This window comes from Phocoena phocoena, chromosome 9 (assembly GCF_963924675.1).
Source record: "Phocoena phocoena chromosome 9, mPhoPho1.1, whole genome shotgun sequence".
Lineage (NCBI taxonomy): Eukaryota > Metazoa > Chordata > Mammalia > Artiodactyla > Phocoenidae > Phocoena > Phocoena phocoena.
The window spans coordinates 78,522,510-78,549,988 of record NC_089227.1 but is presented as its reverse complement, the minus strand read 5'-3'; the positions used below and the strand labels follow the sequence as shown (position 1 = coordinate 78,549,988).

General features: G+C 37.3%; 1 protein-coding gene across 1 annotated transcript in view; it reads left to right on the top strand.

The window, feature by feature from the left end:
- SLC13A1 (solute carrier family 13 member 1) overlaps positions 1–27,479 on the top strand; it is a 112,059-nt gene that overhangs the window by 22,261 nt on the left and 62,319 nt on the right. Inside the window, exons 4-7 of the mRNA XM_065883419.1 lie at positions 1,716–1,903; positions 2,519–2,576; positions 2,655–2,703; positions 22,806–22,957. Coding sequence (XP_065739491.1) covers positions 1,716–1,903; positions 2,519–2,576; positions 2,655–2,703; positions 22,806–22,957 — 447 coding nt within the window. The remainder of the gene's footprint in view (positions 1–1,715; positions 1,904–2,518; positions 2,577–2,654; positions 2,704–22,805; positions 22,958–27,479) is intronic.

The window sequence follows — 27,479 nt, the reverse complement described above, 5'->3', positions numbered from 1 at the left end:
ACAAATATGTGCAGAAAAATTCTAAGGTGAACATTTCTCTTTTTAAATGAACTGTTCCAAAGTGAAGCAATTAAGAAGGTTTATTTATAGAATGTGAAATCACTCATTAGACTGATTTTCCCCACTAAAATAAATGCTTTTTTCCATTAAATTAATTGGCTGTTTTGGTTTTAATTCTAGCTCTTGTTAAGAACATAGATGGGAGCTAAAAAAAAAAAAATTCCAGTGTCATAATCATTTACTTAATGGCATTATGCTTTAAAGCCTTAGGTGGTTCTTCCCTTCTCATCTTTCTTTAAAACATAGGAAAACTGTATTGAATTATGTTGCATAATTCGTTCCAGGGTATAACCACATCTGTGTTTATCATTTATGGAGCAAACTGTTTTGTTAAATAGAAAAAAAATTCAATAACTTAGATCAGACACATTTTTTAAAATATCTGTTACTTAAAAATGTTATGACATGTATGTATTAAGGGTATTCCACTCTTACAATGAAATGGTGTTCCATGCCTCTTAAAGTGCTGTAGAAATGTGTCTCTTTTCCTTGGCTACCTGCTCACTGGCCCCAGGGGGTGAGGTCATGCACTGCACAGTTAGGCAAGGGTCCTGTCCATTATACCACTAAGCGGTTTTTCAATTTAAGGCGTTTTTACCACGCAGAAGTTTTATCAGTTCCTACCCTTTGTGTACTGAAAGATTTCTGGTTTTGCCAGTGCCTGAAGTTAAAATTGTTTCTTTTTTTATTATTAAGAATCACTTCTTGTTTAAACAGTTTTCTTTTACACATAGAAAATATCCACCTTATCTGTAGCTGGAATTTATAGTGTGGAATTTTCTTATAGATCTATTTCAAAAGAGACTCAGAGAATTTCATAAATGGCTCTATATGGAAAGATGTGCTTCTGAACGATTTTCTTGGACCTCCTACTCAAGAGATCATGTTTTTTTCCCAATTGTGATTTTGAAAGCTTATAGACATGGTTTAAAATCCTATAATCTTAGGTATGTTATTTTTTAAGGGAGAAGAATTACTCTATTTGTAAGAGGAGACAATGTAATACATCCAGTCTTGACAACAGGCAGGGATGTCAGATTCAGGAGACCATGAATAATTGAATCTACAGAAAATTCTGAAACCTCATTTTAGCTAGTGATTTTACCCATTTCCTCCACCCACCATATATTGAACCAGAGTAGTTAACAAGTAAAAAGCAGATTTATAAATATTAACCTCCCTCCTTGCCCTTGTGCCTCCTTGGCACATATACTAATAATCAGAGATACGACCCAAACATAAAAGAAAGAATAAGGGATCTTAAATGCAAATGCTGACTGCACCTTATCTTTCTAGTATTTGAAGATGTGTCATCTGTAAAGGGCATTCAAATATTGGTGTAATATTATAAGCTGTTACACCATCTACCAACTTGCAGTTTGATTATAAGTTTTATCATTTTTCTAGTTTCAGAGAGAAGATTCTTATGGTTTTCAGGGAGACAAACCTCGTAAGAAATCTGCCGTTACATGTGCCATTTTGATCTCTACCTGGCTATAGCTGTCCTCAGAGTTCCTCATCTGGGAGGAATCTTAACCTTAACCTGTTTTGAAAAAATTAATTCACAACTCATAAACAACATCCTTTACAGTTAAGTGATACAGAGCTGGTGAAGCTAGAGAGCACAGTTCATAATAAAGGCCCTCTCATTTCAGGCTGGCCTTGGGGTTCATGAGCTGTACCGCCTTCTTATCTATGTGGCTTAGCAACACCTCTACTACTGCCATGGTGATGCCCATCATGGAGGCTGTGGCCCAGCAGATCATCAGTGCTGAAGCAGAGGTTGAGGCTACTCAGATGACTTATATCAGTGGATCAACCAACTATGGACTGGAAACAGATGGTATCACATGTTGATTTGGCCACAGTGGGGTCTAGTCATTTGGGCAATAGAAAAAGCTCAAGAATTCTGGGTTATATTTTGAACTAATTGTCCATACATGCATGATGGGAATTTAACCTTCTTCTTTCTCTATTTTCCAGTATTTATACAAGAGAATTACATTTACCCAAATATTTTACTTTCAATTAATGGTTGAATTTACATTCTCTAGCAAAAGGGAAAGAATAAGTATGACTTTTCTATCCTCCAGCCAGTCTGTTAGAACTTTCTCTGTCTTTCATGCCTTTATCAGTAGACCTCCAGGTTACTCTTTTATACTGAAATGACTTTCCTGCATAATATTGGGAACGTTTCATTCTTATATTCTATTTGGAAACAGCATCACATTTTACCTTGGTTATTTCTGGTCTGATAAACTGCTTTGATGCAGTGAAAAAAAGTGTTGGGAGGATATTGGTGTTTGTAAAATACTTTATTATGATGACTGTTATGTCAGTACAAGGTGATTTTGTTTATTTTCAGTTTCTAATAATGCTTCCATCTTCACACACACACATACACACACTGATAACCCTTCATGTAAATTATTATTTTTTTCTATTTAATGTTTTGCAGAAAATGTTAACGGACATGAAACAAGTGAGAGAAAAGAGAAAACAAAACCAGTTCCAGGGTAAAGAATATTATTTTGATTAGGATTTTCTGAATTACATTTTAATAAAATTATAAACTGGGTCAATTTGTTTTTCAGATACAGTAATGATGCAGGGAAAATTTCAAGCAAGATGGAGCTGGAAAAGGTACATTAAATTTGATTCTCTCTGAATAATTATACATAAAATTATATTAGATTTGCAGTTAGATACGTATGCATTTTAAAACCTGTTACTTGCTTCCTTGTCTATAAATTACTTTACTTGCTTACATCAAAGCATATTGTAATGGTTTGATAAGCCTTCATGGATGGACTGAAATCAACATCCTGATAGGAAACATTTTAGGCTCTGAAAATCAGCCTCATTTTCTCCTTTTACCAGGTTCATGGTGATGGCAGTTAGCATATGTAGTTTAAAGAAATATAATGCTAGTCTCAGAATATTGTTTCATTTTCTTATTAAAATCTTGCTGCCTTTTTATTAGGCTCATCCTATTTCTTCCAGGGTATGAACTTAGAGCAACTCCTATTCATGTAATTACAATCCAGTTATCTTTAGTGTCTTCCTTACCACTAAATTCAATGCAGAATTCATGAGCTGCTACTGTCAAACACAGATGGAGGAGTTGTTGTAGCTATTCTGCCTATTTAAGGAAGGAAAGAGACTTTTGTAAACTGTCCCATAGAATTCATTTCCCCAGAATAAATCAATGTAAAAATACTATACTAGGTTGTATTGGGAGCAATATATCTTGAGACCATTGAAAAATAATCCTGCATAGAAACAGTCCAACGGTAACCATGGCATTAGAAATATGAGAGTGGGGCATATGTTCCTTCCTCAGGCTATAATGCATTAGTATGCAACTCAATAGGAAAAAGAAAACTTTCTTGTTATTTACAGAAATCTTCAAGGAAAGAGCGAATTTTATGTAAAGAGAAAACTAATACAAAGATAAGTTTTAGACCACTAGCTACAGGGTGTATTAAGGGTTTTTAAGATGAGAATTGAATACATATTTATGAAAACATTATCATCTTTAGGGAGAGAAGTAATTCTTTTAAAACATAGAAAATCAACAGTATGCCCACTGTATTACAGAAGAATGCATTATAAATAGGCTTTAAAAACTGCTGGATATACTTGCACTCGGTAACTTTCTTGTGGTCATCTTTACAAACCCAGTTTTCTGGCGTGATGCCTAAATTTGGCTTCCAATGATTTGACATCCAACACTGTCCTAGGCATTGTAGGAAGGTCTGTTGATGAAAAGACCTACTCCTTACCGTAAGCAGCTCAGAGTCTAATGGGGAAGATGGACTTTAAAAAAATGCATGACATAGGGCTTCCCTGGTGGCGCAGTGGTTGAGAGTCCGCCTGCTGATGCAGGGGACACAGGTTCGTGCCCCGGTCTGGGAAGATCCCACATGCCGCGGAGTGGCTGGGCCCGTGAGCCGTGGCCGCTGAGCCTGCGCGTCCGGAGCCTGTGCTCCACAACGGGAGAGGCCACAACAGTGAGAGGCCCGCATACAGCAAAAAAAAAAAAAAAGCGTGACATAAATACCACAGCAAAGGTGCACACAGAGGCCAGATCTCCCAGAAGCTGGAGCAACTAGCTCAATCTAGGAATATTGCCAGAGGGAATGTGAGGTAAAGGGATTTGAGTCTGGAGCAAGATGTCGTGTGCAATCAGGGAAGTGCAAACTCCATGAGCACAGGGACTGTGTCCACTTGGTTCAGCATATAATCCCCTAGCACATTCCATTGTTTGACAGAGAGTAGGTATTCAATAGATATTTATCTTGACTAATTAACGAAGGAGAGAAAAAGGAAGAGGTAACATAATCAGAGAATAAGATGAATTCAAAGACCCCAAAATGTTGAGAGCAGGGCTTTTTTTGGGAAACATCTCCAGTCCAGGTGCCAGGAATGAGCTGTGGAAAGTGAAATGTTTGGATAGGTTGGACCAGGTTAAAAATTGCTGTTCATGCCATGCAAAAGAGTTTAGTTCATCTTAAGGGAAATAGAGAGCTTTGAAGCCAGGAAGCAGCATGTTAAATTCTGCCCTTTGAGAAGCTTACTGTGGCAACAATGTGAAAGGCAGAGGGTATGGACCTAATTGAATTTTTTGATTAATCTGACTTTGTGGATGAGAGAGGGAAAAGAATAGAAGATGCCTCTGCTACAGTAAGCTAGGTAAAGGCAGATGGTGATGCCACAGACTGAGATGGGAAACACTGAGGGGAAATAAGTTTTCAATGGGGAGAAGTAAGGTAATTGGGGTATATTTTAGGCAGTAAAGATTAAGATCTGAGTTTGGAAGAGAAGACCTTTGAACAATGATTCTATGGTCTTTCTAGAACTTTATATATACAAATTTAGCTTGGTGTAAAAGAAAAATTAAGGGATCACTTTTTGCTCTGTGCTATTTATAAGAGATCACATGCAAGTATTTTTTACATACTGTACATTTAAGATATGTTTTGATTTTTAGCAGTTACACATCTCTTCTCAGATATAAACATATTGTATAGTTTGTGTTATAAGTATAATAAATTGCACCTGTTCTTTGCTAGATTTAAACTAGATAATTTAAGATTAACTGATTATGTGGAAGAATCTATATCTACTTAATCTAGCTATAAAATGGAAGGGATATTTATATTCATAATGTTTTAGTCTTCTGCTTTTTTCATGAAGTTGGTGGGACATTTTATTGAATTAAAATAAATTCTGTGTGGTTTGGCTTTGAATCCAAATATTACTCCTTTTGAGAGGGGATGGTTTAAAATAAATTTCAAAGAAGAGAAAAAAAATGAAAGTCATAGATTTTTTTTGGTAATTTGCACCATTTTGCCATGTTTTTACACATCTGAATCACCAACGTGTTGATTTGATATACTCACATATTGCAAAATGATCTCCACCATAGCTTTATTTAACACCTCCATCACATTACATAATTACCATTCCTTTATTGCAGTGCTAACATTTAAGATCTACTCTCTTAGCAACTTCCAGCTATGTATATAGTATTACTAATTATAATAATCATGCTGTACATTAGATCCCCAGAACTTATTTATCCTAAAACTAGCAGCTTGCACCCTTTGACCATCATCTCCCCATTTGCCCACCCCCAGCCCCTGGTAACCACCACTCTACTCTCTGTTTTATGAGTTTGGCTTTTATGGATTCCACATATAAATGATACCATGCAGTATTTGTCTTTCTCTGATTTATTTCACTTAGCATAATGCTATTATAATGATAGCCATTCTAACAGGTGTGAGATGATAACTCATTATACTTTTGATCTGCATTTCCCTGATGGTTAGTGGTGTTGAGCACCTTTTCATGTACCTGTTGACCATTTGGATGTCTTCTTTGTGAAAATGTCTATTCAGTTTCTCTGCCCATTTTTCAATTGGCTTGTCTGGGGATTTTTGTTTGTTTGGTTGGTTGGATGTTTTTGCTAGTGAGTTGTATGAGTTCTTTATATACTTTATCAGTCCTAAAATAATATCAGTCTATTATTATTAATAGAACTGCAAAGTTTTGGTAGAGATGATAACGATGATAATTTTCCCACTGCTGCTGCAGCGGCTGATGGTGAGGATTATATGCTGGTTTTGAAGCTGATGGATATTCAGCAGTTCCTCAGATTCCAGGAACTCATTAAGAAGCACTCCTATCTAAGAGTCATATTCCTAAGCTGCATACTTAAAAAAGAGATGTCTTCCGTGACTCACCAAGTTCCCTTTTCACTATAGGCAATGGCCCACCCATTAGCAGAACTCCCTACTCATGCCCAGAATAAAAATGGTGGGTGGGTACTTAGACCTAACTGACCATAAATTCTATATTACTCCAAAAGTAGCTGAAATATTTTTAGAGAAGAAAAGGAACAAGAAGAAAGGAAGACCCCAAAATGACACTGACATACATGAGGGAATAGATTTGTCAGGTTCCAGTGGAGCAATTGGGAGACCAATCATCACTCATATTATTTTCATAAGAAATGAGTTCCAGGTTTCCAAAAATCAATTTTTACATACCAAGAGAAGAATCAAGTTGCTATATATTTTCCTTCTTTCAAGCACTAGTATTAATCAAAGAGATACCTCAGATTTTTACACTAGCTCAATTTCTAAGCCTCCAGACATCTTTGAATGAAAGGAACTGAAAAATCAGTACACTTTTAATGAAAGGCCTAAAATAATTGTTTTCCATTCATCTTATATAATTTCTTGTTCCCCAAAGGGAAAAATTCAAAGGAAAATTTCCTTGAACAAATTGAATTTTGCTTTTAATTACGTGTTATTTAGTTTGGGGGTGAAATTCTTATTATTCAAAATCAAATTCCGTAAAAGGGCACTCTTTAATATTCTCCAAAAATTCTAAGAACCATATAACAGTAATTAGCATGGGTCATAATGTCAGGGACTAGGGGCATTAGTGCTGCCGAGTAAGGAGATATCAATTCTAGAATATCTGGCCCCTAGATCAAATGTAGAAAAGGAATTTTAGATTAGATCAAGTAGGTGCTACAAACAAAAGTTCTTCTTGATTACTCTTGCCTTCTCATAGACCGCGTGAAATTCGGCAGCAAAGCCAATTGTTAATGCCTCTCAGACCTCACTTGAGACAACTCACGGGTCTCCTTTACTCATCCTGCCAAACCCTGCGGTTTATAGAGAGGTGAGCAGAAAGAGAGAGAGAGGGAGAATGATTGAGAGAGAGAGAGCCTATTACACACCCTTTAGGAATCACAGCAGCATCAAAAAGACAAGAGATAACAAGTGTTGTTGAAGGTGTCGAGAAAAGGGAGCCCCCTGTTCATTGTCAGTGGGAATGTAAAGTGGTGCAACCACTATGGAAAGCAGTATGAAGGTTCCTCAAAATATTAAAAATAGAACCACCATAGGACCCAGCAATCCCACTACAGGGTATATATTCAAAGGAAATGAAAACAGGATATTGAAGAGATATCTGCACTCCCATGTTCATTGCAGTAGCCAAGATATGGAAAAAACGTAAGTGAATGAATGGATCAAGAAGATGTGGTATGTATAGACCATGGAATATTATTTAGCCACGGCAAAGAAGGAAATTCTGCCATTTGCAATGACATGGATGAAACCTGAGTGCACTATGCTAAGTAAAATAAGCCAGACAGAGAAAGACAAATACTGCATGGCTTCATTTATATATGGAAATCTTTTTTTTTTTTTAAAGTAAAACTCATAGAAACAAAGAGTAGAAAAATGGTTGCCAGGGGCTGGGGCAGGGTGGTGGGTAGGTAAATAGGGAGAGGTTGGTAATAGAGTATAAGCATTTGGCTATAAGATTAAGTCAGAGGACCTAATGTAAAACATGGGGACTAGAGTTGATAATACTGTTGTATGGTTGAGATTGGCTAGGGGACTGATACTTGAATGTCTCACCAAAAAAAAGAAAAAGGAAAGAAAGAAAAAGAAAGAAAGAGAAACATGAGGTGATGGATGTGTTGATGGGCTGGATGGCGGTAATCTTTTCATAATGTATATGTGGATCAGATCACAATGATGTACACTTTAAGTATCTTACAATTTTATTTTTAAATTATACCTCAATAAAGTTGAAAAGGATCATGGGATATTTAAAGTGTACATCATGGTGATTTGATGAAGTATGCATGGTGAAATGGTTTCCACTATCTGGTTGATTGGCACATTGATCACCTCACATATTTATCCTTTTTTCTTTTCTTTTTTTTTTTTTTTGGTGAGAACATTTGAGATCTACTCTCTTGGCAAATTTCAATTGTCGAGTGCAGTGTTGTCAACTCCAGTCACCATGTTTTGCGATGGCTCTTAAGTCCTTACTCATCTTATAGCTGAAAGTTTGTACCCTTTACTTGGTCCTTTTTTAACCTGGCAGTTTTCTGTGCCTCTGGGAATACAAGATGAAGTTGAACTTTCAAAAGAAATTGTAACTATTCTACTCACTGATCCAATTTATGAGAACTCATTCCATTCAACTGAGAATTTGGAAGCCTCATTATCAATGGTATTAAATCAGAACAAAGGATGATATTTCTAACATACACTGGGGATCCAATATGCCCCACAAAGAGGCTTCACTAAAGTGAAGGTAAATGCCTGGGTGTCAGCAAACAGGTCACACACGATCCACGTGAAATTCTGCCAGGTGCATCTTCCGAAAGAAAAGAGAAGTGGGTGGCAACCGTTGGTGAGGTAAATTCACTTCTGAGTAAATAATTTAGTTTAATATTCATTAAAAAAAGAGAGGAATCATAGCAGCAACCTGTGAACACAACCTCACTCAGATTTTAATATTTATTGTAGTCAAAGTCCTAGCTGGGCTCCACTGGTTTACTTAGCTAGGGTTCCACAAAACATTTTGTTATTAAAGAAATAACTGACTATTGATGATAACTCTTCTTCCATATATCTTTCATTTTTGAATCACAAAAATGTGGTTCTTCACATTTCATATTGTTAAAATATTATCTAGCAAATAACATGAGCTTAGCCATGTTGGAAGCATCTGTACTTTCCTCTAACTGCACAATAAACCTCCCATACCATAAAATTTATTCTAATACTGTACTTTGTTTCCTAAAATCTTCAACAATATTTTTCTCTTCATATTCCAATGATATTTCCTAACAAAGGAATACATTTATTTAGTCCCCAAATTGTTTTTCATATATCTTGATTATGAAATATTTTAATATATACATATTTAAAGAATGTAACACAAATTTTAAAGAATAAAACGAATAAAATGGTATTTACCAACACCCCAGCCTAAGAAATAGAACATAACAATTTCTAGAAATATCCATGAGCTCTTCTCTGATTCCATCTCCTTTCTTCAGACCATCATATCCATCCCCTTATCTACATAGCCACAGTCCAGAATTTCATGTTAATCATTTTCTTATTTTCTTTTCAGTATTACCACATATTAGTTACTTCTTCATCTCAACAAAGACCAAAATTAGCAATAGTTTTAATAAGATAGAAATAGGCTGGTATGGTGGCTCCACAATCATGATGACCTTGACTCTTTCTATTCTTGCTCTGCCATCCTCAGCACTTGATGGCTACCTCATGGTTCAAGATGGCTGCCTCATCTCCCTCTATCCATTCTCTGTTCCAGCTAGCAGGAAACAGAAAGGAGAAAGTAGAAGGCATATACATATACTTAGTAATTATTCTATTACTTTCCTGGATTCAGAATTATTCACATTTTCTATTTCTCCTTGAGTTTTAGTTATATTTTTCTAGGAAATTATGCATTCCATTTCAAATTTAGTAGCATGTTGTTTATAATATTCACTTATTACCTCTTTAATTTCTACAGTATTTTTAGTTATGTATCTTTTAGTTACTAATATTTTTACTTATGCTTTTAAACATTTTTGGAATAATTCTTCCAAAAGTATGTTGATTTTATGTCTTATAAGTCTTATCAAAGAACCAGCTTTTGGCTCTTTTGATCCTATTTCATGCTCTACTTTATTAGTTTCTTCTCTTTATTACTTCGTTCTATTTTATCTTTGCATTTAGTTTCTGTTCATTTACTTTTAAAAGTATACATTTGCATTACTTTTTTTGAGCTTTTCTTCTCTTCCAGGGTAAAAATTTGAGGAGACAAATTTTCTTCCATTTCTTACACTTTAGCTGTATTCCATATTTTTTAGTTCTTTGTGTTTTTTGCTTTCCATTACGCTAGAGTCTTTGATCCATGAGCTGCTTAGACATGTGATTTAAATTTTGAAATAAATGAGTCTTTTGTAGCTACTTTTTGTTTTGTTTTTTTATTTCTAACATAAATTTACTGTGGTCAGAAACTGGTCTGTATGACATCAGTTCTTTTAAACTTGTTGAGGCAGATTTGTGGACTAGCATGTGGCCAATTGTGATAAATACTTCCTTGTGCTAAAAAAGGATTGCATATTTTCAACTTACTGGGTGCAGTATTTTCCAAGTCTATTAGATCAAGTTTGCCAGTTGTGATTTTCAAATTGTCTGTGACCTAACAATTTTTTGTCTGCTTAACCCAGCAATTAATGCAACTGTTTTGTTAAAATCTCCCTCCATGATGTGGCTATATCTATTTCTCCTGATAGTTCTGTCAATTTTGGTTTCTATATATTTTCAGATTATGTTATTATGTCCCTATCACATAATAATGTTTAGAATGTTTATATGTTCCTGGTTAATTAACACTTTTACCATTTTGCAGTGTCCCTCTCAATCTATGGTAATGTTTTGGGGTCTTTGAGTTTGTCTGATGGTAATGTAATAGCAATGCCAGCTTTCTTTAGGTTAGTGTTTACCTGACATTACTTCTATCCCTTCACTTTCAACAGTTCTATGTCCTTATACTTCAGATGTTTCTCTTATAAAAAGCATATTGTTGGCTTTTGCATTTTTATCCAGGTTAGAAATTTTTGCCTGACAAGTTTGATCCCCTTGAACTCTCTGTGACTTTATAAATTTAGAATAATTTTTAGTGCCAGATTTCTATTTTTTCTAAATATTTATTCTTTCCATCTCTCTTTCCTGCCTTCTTTTTTATTTTCTTTTTGTTCTTTATTATTTATATCCTACACACACACACACACACACACACACACACACACACACTTATACTGACGTCCTATGCTGCTATATTATTTATATATCATTTCAGTCATTTTTACCACTATAAAAAGAACAGGATTTTTTTCTAATAGCATGTATGTTTTGATTTTTTGCTCTTCACTAAGAAATTACAAAGGAAGCTTCTACATACTTAACATTTAGGATATAACATTTTGTAAAATAAATCCTGGATTTAATTGATTTTTGACATTGCTAGAAACAGAATTTTTACGAAAAGTCCTGTCTCGAGTGCTAAATTTTGAATATCTATTTGTTATACTATTACTATATAAACAAATATCCCAATTCACAATATGCATCATAATTCTTTATTAACTACAGTGGGTATGAATCCTATTTCAAGGAGTCTTATTGATAACTTCAAATCTGTTACCAGCTCTTCTGAGTTGTTCAGGTTATTGCTAATTAGATCTTCTCTAGATCTTCATGAAGAATTCATATCACAAGTAGGAGAAGGATATATTTTATATTTATATTATATTTTCTTGTATTATCTTCATTCTAGGTGTGTGCGTTTTTTTTTTTTTTTTTACATAAGTCATTTCCTGTAGAAATCATGTACAGCCGTAAGCACATTATGGGAGGGCTAGTTTAATTAAAACTAGAAAGGATAATTTGTTATCCACTTACCAAGCCCATATAAACTCAATATGCCGAGAGTGAACGAAGTGGGCAGGGCCCTATTGTCAGTCCCTCTGTGCACATGGAGCTTTCCTCTCCTCTCCCTTTACCTCCATCATCCACCAATGTATGGGCCATGAAGGCACTAAGGTCAATCTGTGCAATAATTATTAGTCAAGAATCATTTATTTCTTGGGGATTTTTTAATGTAAAAAGAGAAATATCGCGTCTTCCAATAAGATGGCAGATTGAATAGGTCCATTTACCTTCACTCTATCCCAAATCTCCATTAAAACAAGAATAGATTTTTAAGTCATACGTCACAAATATAAAAATATCAAGAGAGGAGATGACAGCAAAATCATTTTGGAAGCTGGAAAGTTAAAGATGCCTCAGTTATCCCATGAAAGTGGAATTCTAAGTCAACAGTAAGTTACAAAAGTAAGCAATCTCAAGTCCATTCTCTAGTAGGTCTGCGTCTTTATTCCTGTTCTGCCCCTAGCTTCTTCATGACCTTTTTTTTTTTTTTTAGATTCCATATATATGTGTTAGCGTACAGTATTTGTTTTTCTCTTTCTGACTTACTTCACTCTGTATGACAGACTCTAGGTCCATCCACCTCACTACAAACAACTCAATTTCGTTTATTTTTATGGCTGAGTAATATTCTATTGTATATATGTACCACATCTTCTTATCAGGCTGGGGGAAGGGTAAGCTGGGACAAAGTGAGAGAGTGGCATGGACATATATACACTACCAAATGTAAAATAGATAGCTAGTGGGAAGCAGCCGCATAGCACAGGGAGATCAGCTCGGTGCTTTGTGTCCACCTAGAGGGGTGGGATAGGGAGGGTGGGAGGGAGGGAGACACGAGAGGGAGGGGATATGGGGACATACGTATATGTATAACTGATTCACTTTGTTATAAAGCAGAAATTAACAGACCACTGTAAAGCAATTATACTCCAATAAAGATGTCTAAAAAAAAAAAAAACAATCTAATTTACCTAGCAGCAGCCCTCAAAGTTTTTCAAAATGTTGAAAAGTGAGGGTAAGTAAAAAAATTTTATGCAACAGTTAAATCCACAAATTTCTTCCCAACCTCTACATGGATGCAGCTGCTGCTCCTCCACCAAACGGAAGTGTAGTCTTTATTTATTTATTTATTTATTTGCAGTACGCGGGCCTCTCACCATTGTGGCCTCTCCCATTGCGGAGCACAGGCTCCGGACGCGCAGGCTCAGCGGCCATGGCTCACGGGCCCAGCCGCTCCGCAGCATGTGGGATCTTCCCGGGCCGGGGCACAAACCCGCGTCCCCTGCAGCAGGCGGACTCTCAACCACTGCGTCACCAGGGAAGCCGGGAAGTGTAGTCTTTTGACACAGTAAAGCAGACAGGAAGGAGTTCAGGGTCAGGAACAGATTTCACAATGAAAACAGGGACACTGAGTAACAGTTAATATGTTGAATGGTGAGAGCCCCACCTTCCACCCCACTGTCCCCAACAGCCAGGCCTATTCCCTCCAGGTGACAGTAGGCAAGGAACCAGGAGGTTTTTCTTTGGGGAATGCAATGAGCACAAGAGAAAAGATGAAAATATATAGCATTGGGTTTTCTCAAAAAAAGCTCCAGTCAGATGATACTATATATGTGCCCACAGTCAACAACAAATCCCAAAGCACATGTACAGGACTTCCAACCAGCTTTTCACTGCCTTAAATATGAGCAAACCACCAAAGTTCCTGGATATCTGAAGACAGCCTCAGGCATGAAAGAGAGAGACCCAAACAAACAAAAAGGAGACAGAAACTTGCAGGAAACAGAGACTGTGCAAGAAGTTGAAAACACAAGACAAGAAACTATCATTAATATATTCAGAGAGGCGAACAAAGAAATTGCATTCATGAAATATGAATGACATTCTATAAAAGAGGCACGAGAAGCAAAAAATAAATATATAAATAAAATAGAAAATACATAAAATACAAAATATCAATATAATGTAAAGATACAAAACATAAGTGGAAATTTTAGTATACAAGGAAGAAACAGATAAGAAAATAATAGGAGTTTCAGAAAAAGAAAAGAGAAAACTGAGATTACATCAAAACTCAAGAAAACTTCCATAACAGAAGAATATAATTTTTATGACATAAAGTCCCGCTGCGTGCCAGCAAAACTGACGAAACAGATGCACACAGGGAAGGGCACTGAGAGTTCAGAACATGGTGAATGAAGAGAGACCCTAAAAGTTTCCAGAAAGGGGGAAAAACAGATTCCTTAAGATGAAAAGAATGGCAGAAGACTTCTTTATACCAACACTGGGAACTCCCAGGCAATAAGGGGGAAATGGCTTCAAGGAAGAAAATGACTAGATGTAGGACAAGCAGAAAAGCCCTGGAAGAGATGTCTCTAAGACAATGAAATTGGTAGAATATTTGATGTAGATTAGGTGTCCTGTCACTTGATTGTTCGAAGGGAAGATTTAAACAACCAGGGAATATTTGGGGCTGATTTAGGGTATCCACTTAGAAAGCTAAGCAAGTAAGCGGGGGACACAAAACAAAAGTAATATAAATCCCATCGCTCAGCTGTTAACAGATATCTAGACAACATTCTGAACACTGAACTCTGCTCTAAGCAAACTTATGATATAGCCATAATGGGAGAACGATGGAGACATGAAAAGTATAAGTGTGTTCAGTGGAGGATGCTGTGAAAGATAGCTAAATTCTCATCATCTAACATAGTGGAGTTTTAACTGTAATGCTTTTAACTGAGAAATCAAGAGATGGTATCATATGAATACTGTTAAAGTAAGTGCAAATAAATGTCCAAAAAGAGCTGGAAGATTTTAAACTGGCTGTCTTTGGCAAGCAGAAAATGGTTAGCAGGAACTAATATTTTGTTCAGTTTGCCTTGAATAAATATAGAAATATAAATAGAACCCCTAATGTTTTTATACCACACTCACCCAAATGAATTATTTAGTACACTGCATTGGAGACCACTGGTTTAGTTCATGGTGATTCTTGTATGCATTATTAGCACCCGGGGTTGGTGCTAATCACTGGAGTCTGCAATCACTACCACCAGGTGGCAATAGTGAGTTATATCTGGACCTGCAGGATTTCTGTTCAGAAATGACCCTTGAGCACCACCCAGTTATCTTAGGATTCTGAATTTGGTCATGTCCTGGACAAAATGTTTTCAGTCACTTGAAAGAAGTTGTGAGACATACTCACAAGGTCTTAGATGTTATATATTTGTGGGAAATACGAATGTACGATGACAACTGGGATTGAATAAAAACACACTAAGCAATATGAAATGTAATTAAATGTAAAGTTTTAGATGTAGGCTAAAAAACTCACATAAATAAAAAGTGTTCTGGAAGGCAAGATGACACAAGGGAAATTACTGAGAGGGAACTTGGATACACAGAAATCTGCTTCAATTCTGCTGTGACCATTATGTCACACTGAGATTTATTTTTGCTCTTCTGAAAATTCAGGTCTGTGTACCAGATTATCTCTAAATACTATCTGTTCTAATAGTCTATGATTCTTTTATATGTTAAAAAAACTTTTTTATGATTGTGGAAGATACAAAAAGTATCAAGAAGGTAGCAGGTACTCTCATATCTTGACACATTTCATTTCAGTCTTATTTCTAGGCACATATGTGTATGTAGATATAATTTTTTTTTAAATTACATCGTTCTGTACATTTAATTTCACAGAAGTCTCTCATCATGAAACATAAAACAAGTACTTTCCCATTCACAGTATAGCCATGGCAATGTCCTTTGGTCACCAGCACAAGAGGTTTTCTCTGGCCACTTCATCCCTGACTGTCTCCAGCCTCACCCCTCTAGACACTTTGCTTCTCCCTTCTTCACTTTGGATTTTTTTTTCTCTCCCGAACTCCTAGGAAAATATATTACCCCCCCCCCCAATTCCTCCTCCACTCATGGAAAAATGTAATGATTAGTCTGATAATCTGCAAATATGTGCTCTCAGGGTCTGAATCTTACTTTCTACCGTGAGTGACTTATTCCAACACCCTCTTAGATTAGGGTCAAACACTTGGTCTCAGGTTGAAACTACTGCCTTGAGCAGAAGATTAATTTGCTAAGGACACCCCCCACTCCCTTTTATAGTTTCTGTACCAATCGTTGGCTTAAGTAGTGGCTCATCTCAGACTTCCTTAAGAGCTGTATTTTCCTGCCCATTGCTCTCTACTACTATCCCTCTGGTCCTCAACTTTTACCCCTTACTGCAGTATCGTCTCTTCACAGTAGTTCAGTCCAGCAATTCCAGGCCTTAAGTAAAAACAGTAGAGCTGACTGCATGGGATTCATGTTTACTGGCTAGATAACGCAAGTGGTGCGCCCCATGCCACCTCCCAAAGACCTCTGCTTAACCCTTGATGTGTTTTATGATATATTACCATTACCATTTACTGCAGGACTTGAATTTAACTTGAATTTGTAATGCTTTTCTAAATTGTCCACGATATTTGCAGAAACATCACCTTTTGTGCTGTAGCATTCATGTATGTTTTAAAGTCTTTATATAGGAAAAAAGTACGAGAAGTCCATAAGGTCTAAAGCATGCAAACATGTCAATATTTTTCTATTTTGATTTTTTAATTTTATACCTGTCAGTGCAGTTTTATCATTTTATATATATGACTGCATATATACATATATGAAGTCCAATTTTTTATGAAATCCAATTTTTTCTTTGTATTTTTGAAAGTTTTAATGTGATGATGAGAAATTACATGCACATTACGTCTTTAAGTTTCCATTTCTTATTATCAATTTAATAATATCCAAATTATATATCACTTTCTGATTTGTGTTTGAAGTCTCTCCTTTAGTAAAATAGCTAATAGTTAAGCTCTAAGTTTCATTTGTCATTTTGTATCACTGATAAGAACTTTTAAACTTATTTTACTCTTTTATTTACATATCCTTTATTTTTCAAATTTTCAATGGAAAGTTTTATCATGTAGAAAATACAAATCATTCCCATGTAGGAAATATAAGGCAAAGGGAGACATCTGTAAATTAATTTATTTGGGGTGAAGGGTAGATACCTTTGGGGGCTAACCTTTAAGTTAATTAGAAAGTAAAAGGCAAATTACAATCCAATGTCCTGACCCTGCCATGCTAAATGCCATTCCCACATCCATGATGGCTTTTAGTGAGCAGACATTTTTTCCTATCATGATTTCTCAAAAGGATCTTTCAGTACCAATGTCACACACAGCATGCTTATCTGTATGAAACGGGGCAATTCTTCTGTCCGCATATTTCTTAAATACATCCAGTTCTTTTTTCTTTAAAGGCTCAGTGTGCAAGACAGGTCTGAAATAGGCAAGAATTGGAGACCTATAAAGAGGTGATTACAGTAACTCAAATCAGAGATAACGATGACTTAGACCAAACGTGATAGTGGAGATGGAAAAAACCCAACAGACTCCAGATGTATTTAAGAAGATACAATTGACAGGATTTGGTGGGATGAGGAAAAGAATGATTTCAAGGAGGATGAGAAATATTGTGTAGTGGCTGAGGCTATGAGCCCTCCATGGTCTCAAAATTCAAGTCTACCATTTCCAGGCTCTATAACCTTGGGAAGCCATTTAACCTCTCTGTGCTTCATGTCTTCATGTGTAAAGTGGGATACTAGCAGTACTACCCTCATTGTGTTGTAAGAAAAATGTGAATTAAATCATTTATTTGATTTTAACCTGAAGCAGTGCTTTTGCATACTAGGCACACTCTAAGTGTTTGTAATCGTGGTGATGGTGATGCTATTAGCTTATATAGATGATCCTGAAGAACAGGGTTTGAGGAAGGAAATACTGAGTTCGGTTTTGAACATTTGGGGATTGGAGTTTTATTTAAGACATTCAAATTATGTCGAACAGACAATTGGATTGATAGGTCTAAAAGGAGAAGTCTGGCTGAAAACAAGTTTGGTGGTCTGCTTTTATCTTTCATTAAAACAATGAAAACATATGAGATTTCCTAAGGAGAAATATTACTATGAGAAGAGACAAGTACTTATGACAGAGTTTCAAGAAATTCCAGTTTTAAGGAAGGATCAAGGAAAATGAACTGGCAAGGGAGACAGAGGAACAGGCAGAAATGTAGAAGAAAACCCAGAGGACTGAGATATCACAGAGCCCAAAGAAGAGTTCTGCAGCAGGAAGGAGTGATCAACTATCTTAGGTGCTGCTGAGAGGTCTACAAACCTGACACTGAACAATATCTATTGGGTTTAGTAATATGGAGGTTATCAATAATCATAGCAAGTACGTATTGGTGGATTGAAGAGACAGAAGCCAGACTGGAGAGGTTAAAGCAATGGAGTCAGTGAATGCAGACAACTCTTGAGTAGTTTGGCTGTGAAAATGGATGTGCTGTGGGCAGTAGTTTCATTGAGGGGGGGGGTTAAGAAGGCCTTCTGTTTTTCTTTTGGAAAGATGACTTGAAAATGATTAAACTTTGGTGGGAAAATTCTAGTGAAGTCTATTGTATAAGGTTTCTGAGAAGGCCTGAGAGATTGGGGTTCAGAAACTAGTTGGAGGAGAGAGATTTACTCTCTTTGTATGTAGAATACGGAAGGAAGGGCAGATGCAAGTATGTTTCTACCTTTGACAGGGAGACTTCTACCAGCTTCTATTTTCTGTGTGGAATAGGAGGCAGAGCTACCCGTGAAGAGTGAGAGGAGGGAGGTGAAAAGAGAAGTGGGAAGGTTTTAAGTTTTCTTGTGGAGACAGGTAGAATCATTTGGTGAGAGAAACACAGCAGGGTAGAGGTGCAGCAGTAACAAAGCAGTTGAAAGTTGTGACCATGAACGTTGGGAGCCTAATCTCCTCTACTGTGTGTAATTTTCTTTTTTTTTTTTTTTATAAATTTATTTACTTTATTTATTTTTGGCTGCATTGGGTCTTCGTTGCTGTATATGGGCTTTCTCTAGTTTCGGCGAGCAGGGGCTACTCTTTGTTGTGGTGCGCGGGCTCCTCATGCGGTGGCTTCTCTTGTTGCAGAGCAGGGGCTCTAGAGCACAGGCTCAGTAGTTGTGGTGCACAGGCTTAGTTGTTCTGCGGCCTGTGGGATCTTCCCGGACCAGGGCTCGAACCCGTGTCCGCTGCATTGGCAGGTGGATTCTTAACCACTGCGCCACCAGGGAAGCCCTACTCTGTAATTTTCATCAACAGAACTTGGCTGCTCAGGGGCAGACGTGACGCAGAGAAAGTAAATTGTTGGGTTAATCCAAAGTTAAAATTTTGCTAAAGAACTATCATTCTAAAGAGAGACAAGAGAGTTTAGGGTTTTGCTGAGAAAGTTACTGATGGTGGTTATGGCTTCATGGGTGTATAATTATCCTCAAACTCATCAAGTTGTATATATTAAATACGTACAACATTTTACATATCAATCATACCTCAATAAAGTGGCTTTAAAAATAAATGCATTTGGGGCTTCCCTGGTGGCGCACTGGTTGAGAGTCCGCCTTCCGATGCAGGGGACACGGGTTCGTGCGCCGGTCCGGGAAGATCCCACATGCCGTGGAGCGGCTGGGCCCGTGAGCCATGGCCGCTGAGCCTGCGCTTCCGGAGCCTGTGCTCCGCAATGGGAGAGGCCGCAACAGTGAGAGGCCCATGTACCGCAAAAAAATAAAAATAAATGCTTTTGACCACCTAGAGGGGTGGGATAGGGAGGGTGGGAGGGAGGGAGACGCAAGAGGGAGGAGATATGGGGATATATGTATAACTGATTCACCTTGTTATAAAGCAGAAACTAACACACCACTGTCAAGCAATTATACCCCAATAAAGATGTTAAAAAAAATGACTTAAAAAAGAAAGTTACTGAATTGGTTTACCAAGAAATCTAAACTGGATAAGAAAGGAAGTGAAGAAAGGAGAGGACCAAACTATTGGAAATAATAACTAGATGCTTTAGTGACCAAGACTTGTCAATAGAGTCAAAGGACAACAGGGACAGAAGTAATTCAACAGCTAAGTTGGAAAAGAAGCTGTGGTAAACTGCAGAATTCTTGGTTAATGGAGTGGTAAAACAAGGCTCTTTCTATCCCTGAAGAACTGTCATATCAAGCACATACCATAAGTACTCCTGTGTTTCACTTACACAGGATTTGCAAAGCAAGTGACCAAAAAACAGTTTTAGACTCTTAAATTTAGTGTTGAAAATGAGAAGGTTGAGAGACAGTCTACCTTTGGAGAAATTTAGAATATTTTCCTAAACTCCAACTTGTATGATCTATTTTTTGGCAGGGGAGCCTTCCATTTACCTTGAGACAGTGCAATAGATATTGAGGAATCACCACTTGGAAAACCTGAGACTCTGTTTCCTAGAGATCAGTGGACTAGTATTTGACATACTCTTGAAACATTTAAAAGTGAAAGTCACTGATGAGTCTCCTTATCCAATGGAGAGTCAGCTGTACTTTCACTGCGAACGGAGCAGAGGTGCCTGTTTCCCATGAGCCAGATGTGTGACAGGAGTGGTATTTGGGGTCATTTTAAAAGCAACTTTCCCCAAGACAGCTTCTTGACAGGGCAAGGCGACCTCTGCATCAAGAGATCGGGTGACCATCACATGCAGAAACCACAGGGTGTCATAGTGGAAGAGGTGCATTACTCCACAGAAGGAGCAGCAACCTGATGTTCTTATTTGGGTGACAGGAATCTCTAAAAGCACCATGACGCATAAAATCCATAATACCGCCCACCAGATGAGGCCATCTGGAACATCCATCAAACATAAAGAGAAATCTGTATGTCTTCTTTGGAGAAATGTCTATTTAGGTCTTCTGCCCGTTTTTGGATTGGGTTTTTTTTTTTTTTTTTTTTTGGTATTGAGCTGCATGAGCTGCTTGTATATTTTGGAGGTTAATCCTTTGTCAGTTGCTTCATTTGCAAATATTTTCTCCCATTCTGAGCATTGTCTTTTCGTCTTGTTTATGGCTTCCTTTGCTATGCAAATGGACATATATACACTACCAAATGTAAAATAGATAGCTAGTGGGAAGCAGCCACATAGCACAAGGAGATCAGCTCCGTGCTTTGTGAACACCTAGAGGGGTGGGATAGGGAGGGTTGGAGCGAGACGTAAGAGGGAAGAGATATGGGGATATATGTATATGTATAGCTGATGCGCTTTGTTATAAAGCAGAAACTAACACACCATTATAAAGCAATTATACTCCAATAAAGATGTTTAAAAAAAAACCATAAAGAGTACTAACATCGTATCTTATTTAAACCAGTCAACTAAGACCTCTCCTAATCCTTACTGCTCTTCTCCCGATACTGTCCATCCCTTGCCACTCCAAATATGGAGGATTTAGAAGCTAGAACTAGCAAATGGTGGGAGAAATTGGAGCTAGAAGAGAGAGAACAATACAAACCCACAAACCCACTTCCAACTATGGGCTTTTCAGCAAGCCTGATCTAGGGGACAAGTAAAAGTTTAACTTTACTAAAGTTTGGACTTTTGCTAGTAGAGGACTCTTTATTTCAGCTACTGAAATGAGGTTGCTTTTTTTTTTTTTTAAACTAAACATGACTGAAAGACTCTATTAAATGAAGTGACCAAAAATGTTATAGATTCTACTCCAGATTTCACCCCAGGGATAGCAAGAATCAGACCAACAGAGTGTGTTACATGGATCACAGGTGAGAGAAGGAATGAAGCTGCTTTTGTATTGCACCTTAGGGAGCTCTATTCTTAAACAGAAACATTAGAAATAGTGATTTTTTTCAGATGGAGCCATCTGAGAATGTGCTATTGTCCAGGAACTAGAGGAGAGGGTGACAGGAAGAGCGGAGTCGAAGGTCTCTGGAAATGAGATTTAAGAAATGTGTAAAGCCGGGATATTTAAGGGGTTACTCATGAAGACGGTATAGTTATCCAGATGCTGACAGGATTTGCAGGATGAGGAATGTTGTGTGCCAGATGGGCATGTCATCTTAAGTGATGGCAGTGGGTGACTGGGAGATCAGAACATCCTGTTCAAAAGAATAGGCAGAGAAAGAGCCAAATTATATGAGCCTTAAAGAGAAATCGATTAGTTTTCATGTCAGTAGAGGATTAATGTTCTGGAAGAGGGTGGGGAACAAGGAGGACACTGACTCTCTCTCTCAACAGTGAAGTATAGAGGGTGAAAACGTTCAATTTCACAAGTAGTGGTATCCTCTGGGGAGGATCAGTGAAAGTGCCAAAATAAAGAAACATGCCAACAAGAGGTTTAGCAATTCACTGACCATGTACCACCAGTTCAGAGGGAAAATCCTGGAAAGATTTGGGAGTGTTTGGTGAGAAGGGAAGAAAGGAAGTTAAGAGTTGGCTCAGGAATAAGAAAGAAGGATGAATGAATGAAACTGTGTAAAATATTTCAGTGGTTATGTATTTTTATTGTTAACATTTCTATTGATGGAAAGATAAATGTTGCATTATTGGGCTGCCATAACAAAATACCATAGACCGGGTAACTTAAAAAGCAGGAATTTATTTCTCCCAGTTCTAGAACCTGAAAATCCAAGATCAAGGTACCAGCAGGATTAGTGTCTGATGAGAGCTCTCTCCTTAGGTTGCAGATGGCTGCTTTCTCTCTGTGATCTCACATGGCAGAGAGAGAAAGATCAAGCTCTCTGGTGCCTTCTCTTACAAGAGCACTAATGCCATCATGCAAGGCCCTGACCATCACGACCTCATCTAACCCTATTTCCTCCCAGAGTCTCCATCTCCAAATACCATCTGATTGGGGGTTAGGGCTTTCAACATATGAATTTTGCGGTGGGGTGGACACAAACATTCAGCCCATAACAAATGCTATTACTGCTTGTTATGACCACAAACAGAGCTGTTCTCATAGTACGTTTTATTGTTGAACAGAATTCAGGCACAGGAAACAAATATCGAACAAAGAAGGACCACATGATGTGTAAACTTATGTGCCTGTGCGTTGCTTACTCTTCTACCATTGGTGGATTGACAACGATCACTGGTACCTCCACCAACTTGATCTTCGCTGAGCATTTCAATATGTAAGTAAAATTGTTGGCCTGGTGATTTAATAAATGGACAACACACAAATTATGAGAATTATTCTTACTTGTTTCAGAGAATCCAAAGACAGAGATGCTATATTGAGTTAACTCTCCTTTGTTCCCCCTCAAGACTTCTATATTTCTAGAAACATGCCCTTCTACTCGTTCCCATGGAGTTAAATATGTAGGGCATAGTGAATTAACAGGTGTTTGCAGATTGCAAGGTCACCTTGAAAGAAATAACTCCTGGATGACCATGCTCACCAAACACAGAAGACACTTTTCATTATAAATAATATTGCAAATGGTAGTTACCTACAAAGAAAGGGGATTGTTTACATGGGACAATTTACGTAGGGTTTTGCAACTGACATTTGAACTTAAATGATGAGCAGGAAACAGAATTGCTCATTACAGAAAATTTGGTGTTGAGGTTGAAAAAGATTTGAAGGATTGTGCAATTACCAAAAATAGCAGTAATAAAGTATTCTAAGGACAGATGTATGAATCTGAATATAAGTTAATGCTGTGATGTTACTTCAGTGCAGAAAATGGGGAACCTTGGATACAGTCAGAGCACTTGAGTTAAAAATTCCACAACTTTCAGTCACTTACTTTGTGAATTTGAACAATAAAAAGTAAATAACTCTTCCAAGACTTAATTTTTTCATACCTAAAATAGTCACAGTTCATATGATTATTGTGAGAATCAAATGAAGTAGACTATGTAAAAATATTTGGTACCATGTAAGAACTATTGAAGCAATAGTCTGAAAGTCCATGCTTTTTTGTGAGAGCTCAATCGGATCCTGCACCCAAGGTATATTTTCAAGGACTAATAGGACAGATAATTGTCAGAGTGCCTGGAAGGTGGGCAGTGCTGAGGATGGCCTGGAACAGGATTTAGGTCCTTTTCACAGAAAAATTTAGGAAAACCACACTCTAGGAAACAGATTCAGAAACTCTGTGAACTTTCTGAAATTATTTGCAAGATGTTCCAAGAAATCCAAGATTCAAAAAATGTCACCCTCCGTTGTGGAAAGAATGAGAACTTATGTACAAAAGAGAACACTAACAGAACAGTTTAGGGAATTTATAACACAGACCTCCATGTGCGCTTATTGTTTCTATTAGTACACAACCATCATGTGTACTCCAACGGCCTACTTAGAAAGGAACCTTAGAAAGACATTTGGTTTATAAGTGGGAGACTTCTAAACTTCCTAGTGCAGAGAGGATTTATCTCATTTATCTCCTAGTTCAAGATAGGAAATGTACTTGATCCCTTTCTGAAAGCTAGACTTCTGTCCTTTCCCACGAATCCCCCAAAGAAAGAGATTCCACATTTCAGTCCTCTCTGCAAATCTTTTTCTAAAATTTAGACCAATTTTTTACTTTTTATCTTCGTTGGTGTTAGAGAACTGCTGGTTTCCACCATTCCCATGAAATTACTTGGTATTGTCAAAATGACCACATTGAGTTTGCCCTTGGTCTTTGTGTTCTTGCCCAATGTATCGACAAAATTTTCTTTCTTTTATTTAACTGTTCCTTTGACTCTCTGAATGCATTCATCCATTTGCAACGACAGATTGAGAGCATTGTAGCACTTTGGGCAAAATGTCTTAGTAACTATTTTCCCCAATTATCTAATCTTCTAGTTCTTCTAATCATGGGAATTTGGCCAAAATGTTCTTTAAATTTAGAAAATACTTAAAATGTACTTTAAAATTTAGTGGTTTTTTTCCTTCAAGTTTTCTTTAACATTAAGAGTTATATGAAAACTGGAAAAAAACTCAAAGTATCCCTTCTTGATAGAAAATATTAAAATAGAAGGGGGAAAACAACCTTATGTAACAAAATATAATTGATACTATTAAACAAACTAGCTATTTAATAAATGTTTTCTTAAATATTGACCCTAAAAAATACAACAGCAACCCAAAGCAACAATGGAATGAAATGCCTTCAGTTTCACTGGAAAAAGTTTCAGAAACTTAAAACTGCAGAAAATAAAAAAGATTTATTTTCTATGTTCAGATGTTTGGAGCCAGAGAGAAATCGCCCTTTATTTCCAAATCCACTACAATAATCTCACTTTTCTCTTGACACTGCTTGCCATCTTTTTGAGCAATACCAACGATCATTTTGTACAAATTCATTTTGGGTCTTGCCAACTTCCAAAGGGTACATAAGCATGAGAGTCAATGATTTCCTGCCTTTGACATTTAGAAAAAGGTGCTATCTTACAAATAAACTATGGGAGGAAGAGACTGGATAACACATTTAAAAGCCTTATCTATCTATCTGTCTATCTATCTATTTACTTATACATAAAATATATTTATATATTATACATGTGATGTCTTTTGTTCTCTTTTTTACACAAAGAAAATAAGAACAATGAATTCTGAGAAACCTAAATTTTATTCTGTGCAAATAAAAAACAGATCTTCACTTATTCACTCAGTCAATCAACAAACATTTGTTGAGGACTGACGATGTGCAAGGCATGGTTTTGAATTCTTTCGGAAAAGGCAAAAAATAAAAGTTACCAGAAAGAAGATTCCATCTCATTGTCTAGACAAAACATACATATATGGAAACCATGAAAACATTTAAAACATAACGTTTGTTCTTTGACATATAAGGAACAAGGTAAAGTGACATGTATTGAGCCCTTGCCAGATGAATTACATATATTATAGTGCACACGAATCCTATATATCCTTGCTGTGGAAGTGGTATACAGTGGTAATTAAAGGTATAGCTCTGAGATTAAAATGTCTGTGTTCAAATACCAGCTCTTAGACAAAGTACTTAATGTCTTTAAGCCTGTTATTTTGCCAGAAAATAAATGAAGATAATAATAAGATCTCTCGCTCTCTCAGAGAGTTGTTTTGAGTTTTACATAAAATAAATGGCACTTAGAACAGTGCCTAACACAAAGCATGTGCTCCATTAATGTTGGCTATTATTAGTAGAGTTGAGAAAGTTGGCATTCAGCTTAGCAGTTTGAAAGCCAGACCAAGATCAGTCAGACCCCAAAGTCTGTCTCCCTAAAATATTACCTTCCTAGTAACAGTTGAACATGCATCCTTAAAGAGGACTCTAGCTGTGTGCAGCACCCCTTGATCAGTAGAGAAAATCTGTCTGTGTAACCTGGCCCAATCTTAAAAGAGGTAAACACCATGTTTATGGAGAAAATGAATGCAAATAATCCGTAAAATCAAAGCACAAAAATCGTGTCATCAGTTTTGCAGGGAGGCCATGGGTAGTCTGTGCATGTCTTTGCACAGTTGAGAATAGCAGTGTGCACACTGGCGTTGTAAGAGTCTGGGGACGGGAGACCAGTTAGGAGTTTATTACCAATGTACTGACAAATGATGAGAGGCAGAACTAGATTAGCTGTGAAGTGATGGGGGGATTTAGTCTTAGGGCACTGTACAGTCAGAAGGTAGTGAGTAACTAGGTGTGAGGATGTAAGGGTCAGGAGGGGTTAAGGCAACTCTGGGAAATTTTGACAATATGGCTGTATAGATAGTGATGACATGAACTTCTAGAGAAGTCATGGCAGGTTCATTAGAGAAATATATAAATTTTATTTTGAGTATATTGAAGTGGCCTGCTCAGAATCTATCCACAAGGAGATTTTCAGCAGGCATTTGCAAATACATTGTTGAAATTAGTTGTAAATTTGGGACTCTATATATATATATCAACATAGATATTAAAATCTTGACTCTAGAAATGGTCATATAGGGAGAAAAAAAGTTAAAAGAATTGAGACCTGGATAGATTCATAGGAAATATTAACAAGAAAGAAGATGAGAAAAGTTAATCAAGGTAGGTGGAGAACCAGGAGCACATGGGATTTTTTTTTTTTTTTTTGCGGTCCGCGGGCCCCTCACTGTTGTGGCCTCTCCCGTTGCGGAGCACAGGCTCCAGACACGCAGGCTCAGCAGCCATGGCTCACAGGCCCAGCCGCTCCGTGGCATGTGGGATCTTCCCGGACCGGGGCACGAACCCACGTCCCCTGCATCGGCAGGCGGACTCTCAACCACTGCGCCACCAGGGAAGCCCCATGTGGGATTTTGAAAGACAGAGGAGACCATTTTCCAAAGGGAGGATGAGTCAGGAGCATGCAATGTTGTGTAAGGGCCAAGTAGGTTGATGGCTGAGAAGAGGCTTTTGGTTCTCATCAGTGTCCTCCAAGAGGGCAGGTGCAGTGGAACAGTGGGGTATGGGGCAGAATTCGGACTGAAGAGAGTTAAGGAGTGAGGACATCGTGGGAGGGCAAGGCAGCTAGTTTAAATGATTGCTTCAAGTTTGACAAAGAAAAGGAAAAAAGAGCAAGCATGGTATAACCAGAGGTAGAGTGTTCCTTTAGCACAAGGGTAGTGTCAGTCTGGTTTTACACTCAGGGGAAGGAGACAGTAAAAACAGAGCTATGTGAAGTTTGGGGAAAAAAGAGCGAGAGAGAGAATATATTGATTGGCTAAGAGTCAGGTGGAAGTGGAGT